Source organism: Haliotis cracherodii, unplaced genomic scaffold (genome assembly GCF_022045235.1).
Source record: "Haliotis cracherodii isolate W230 unplaced genomic scaffold, xgHalCrac1.p SCAF_17, whole genome shotgun sequence".
Classification (NCBI taxonomy): Eukaryota; Metazoa; Mollusca; class Gastropoda; order Lepetellida; family Haliotidae; genus Haliotis; species Haliotis cracherodii.
The window spans coordinates 23,926,244-23,928,685 of record NW_027266272.1 but is presented as its reverse complement, the minus strand read 5'-3'; the positions used below and the strand labels follow the sequence as shown (position 1 = coordinate 23,928,685).

The window sequence follows — 2,442 nt, the reverse complement described above, 5'->3', positions numbered from 1 at the left end:
GTAAATGTATCTGGTGCAAGCTGACAAGAGGGTCGGGTGGCCACAATGTCTGACCTTGCTGATAGTGTGTCATCATAACCAGATGGTCACTCATGCTATCAAATCCTGGCCCAGATTCGACCCTCTATGCTCTATGCTCTACCCTCTATAAACTATCCGCTATCCGCCGTGATATAAGTTTGAATAGTGCTGACTGAGGTATAAAGAAAGTTGATAATAGCCGAGGTGTATATTGGATTCTGTTACATGTGTTCCCTTATTTTTATCCGTCAGTATATACAGATAAAATACGTTAAATAGTTACAATTATTTTGAAGTACATACATGTAAATACATTATAATTATTTCATATTCAAGCCATTTTAATAGTTCATGCATAATTAGTGTATAAGTTTACATCACACATCCTACTCCTTATTCAATGCTACAGTAACTGGAATCAACATGAATACAATGTCTGGTATATGTCATACAGATCAGAATCAATCATCATAATTCAATTTAACCCATTATGTTTCAGTCAGTTCGCATTCTAAAATCATTATCACCAATCATGGTTACCCTCGTAATCCTCGTGAATATGATGGCCAGCTCGTGACCCGGATGTTCTGGTCTGCCTGGCCGCCATGACACCTCGTTACTCCAGAAGGTCCAGGAAGGACGAGACGACCCCGGTTATCCAGCCGAAAAAGGAGTACCCCTTCTTGACTGTGTCCATAACGCCGGATGTAATGGTAATGTCTTGGGAAGACTTGGTCTTCTCGGAGTTGGCTGTCATAAGGAGATGTAATTATTGTACTTATTTTATTCAGGCTTTAACAGTTAAAGGGGGACTCGGCGGGGCTAACTGTCCCTCCGAGCAAATGGGATTCACGGAGCTCAGATAACAGTTTCCTGATCTACTAGTTAAAGTTTCATAATCAAGTAAGCAGTGATTGATAACGCTAATTACACAGACAATGGATTAAGTTTTACACAACTATTTAATCCCAATGCCTAGACCTAAGCAAACAGTGGATACCAGACTGCAGAGCAGAGACAGCATTTATTTATTATTATTATTGTTTAACGCCGCACTCAGCAATATTCCAGCTATATGACGGCGGTCTGTAAGTAATCGAGTCTGGACCAGACAACCCAGCGATTGACAACATGAGCATCGATCCACGCAATTGGGATCGATGACATGGTTTAACCAAGTGAGCGAGCCTGACCACCCGATCCCGTTAGTCGCCTCTTACGATAAGCATAGTCGCCTTTTACGGCAAGCATGGGTTGTGAAGATCGTTTCTACCCCGGATCTTCCCGTGCCAGCAATTACAGCAAGTTGAATTCTTTGAGAACTCCGCTGTCTGCTAGATGGAATTTACTACACGCCTAGACCCAGAGGGGAAACGTGTAGCCGTATCGTCAAGGATCGGCTATTCGCTGTACAGAGTGCCCTCCCTTTTGCCTATGATCGTGGGTTCCAAACCCAGATTGGCCTTATATTCCTAGGTTTATCTTCATTGGTATTTTTTTCAACCACTCATACTCACAACTGAAATAAGTTACCTTACCCATTGTTTTCTTCAGCCTCCGGTTCGTGGAGCCTGACCTGGTTCCGTCTTTCCTCTTCTCTCCAGAGACACGTCTCCGTGGGTCGTGCAGTTCCAACATCAGACGACCCTGATTCTCGTCCGTGGCACGAGCATTCTCTACGGCTGACAGGATATGCAGGTCATCCTTCACTACTTCCGGTAAAAAGCGGAAGTCCTGTGAGTGACGGAAACACGGAGCCTCCCAGGGGGCCTCGAGGTGAAGTCCATCGTCTCCATGGTCGACATAGAGGTAGCGGTTGTTGCCATTCTCCCATCGCAGTGCCTGTGGAAATCAGACCGGGGTTAACTACGAAGCACATTCTGGAAACAATGGTTCCGTTTCAGATCTAATTTCATAGTAAGCGCGGTTTCTGTGTATGATATCGCCATACTATCTACTATACTATAGTATATAATTCGACCCATTGGACCTAGCTCCTACCCAGAGTTCCATGCGACCAGCATAGTACCTCTGCCACAGGCCAGGGCCATTTGACGATTCGTAACATCTTACACGGTCCATTCAAGATATTTCATATGTTTTTCATCTGTTTCATTTTTGACAAGTCTACATATCTAGATAAACAGATGTCACAGAATGGTTAACTTTCATAGATAAAATATCCTAAATCGTGAAAAACTATTTCCATTTGTGTTGTTATCCTATGTTTACATTGGTTGTACGGCTCCACGTGCTGTCATCGAAGCCCTACGGGGAGATAGCAATACTTTGATTTGTACGTGTGTATTGTCATACAACACACTGTCGCAGTTGTAGTAGCAACAATATCAATAAACAATATCTAAAGCTCCCCCAAATACTTGAATTAGTCCGTTCTATTCTGATTTCTGAAAAAGCACG

At 43.2% G+C, this 2,442-nt stretch overlaps 1 protein-coding gene across 1 annotated transcript; it reads left to right on the top strand.

The window, feature by feature from the left end:
• The first annotated feature begins 626 nt into the window (after positions 1-626).
• On the top strand, positions 627-1,931 carry LOC139465059 (uncharacterized). Its single transcript, XM_071246757.1, has 2 exons — positions 627-786; positions 1,576-1,931. The coding sequence occupies exons 1-2, from the start codon at positions 627-629 to the stop codon at positions 1,929-1,931; spliced, it is 516 nt and encodes a 171-aa protein (XP_071102858.1).
• Positions 1,932-2,442: the final 511 nt, after the last annotated feature.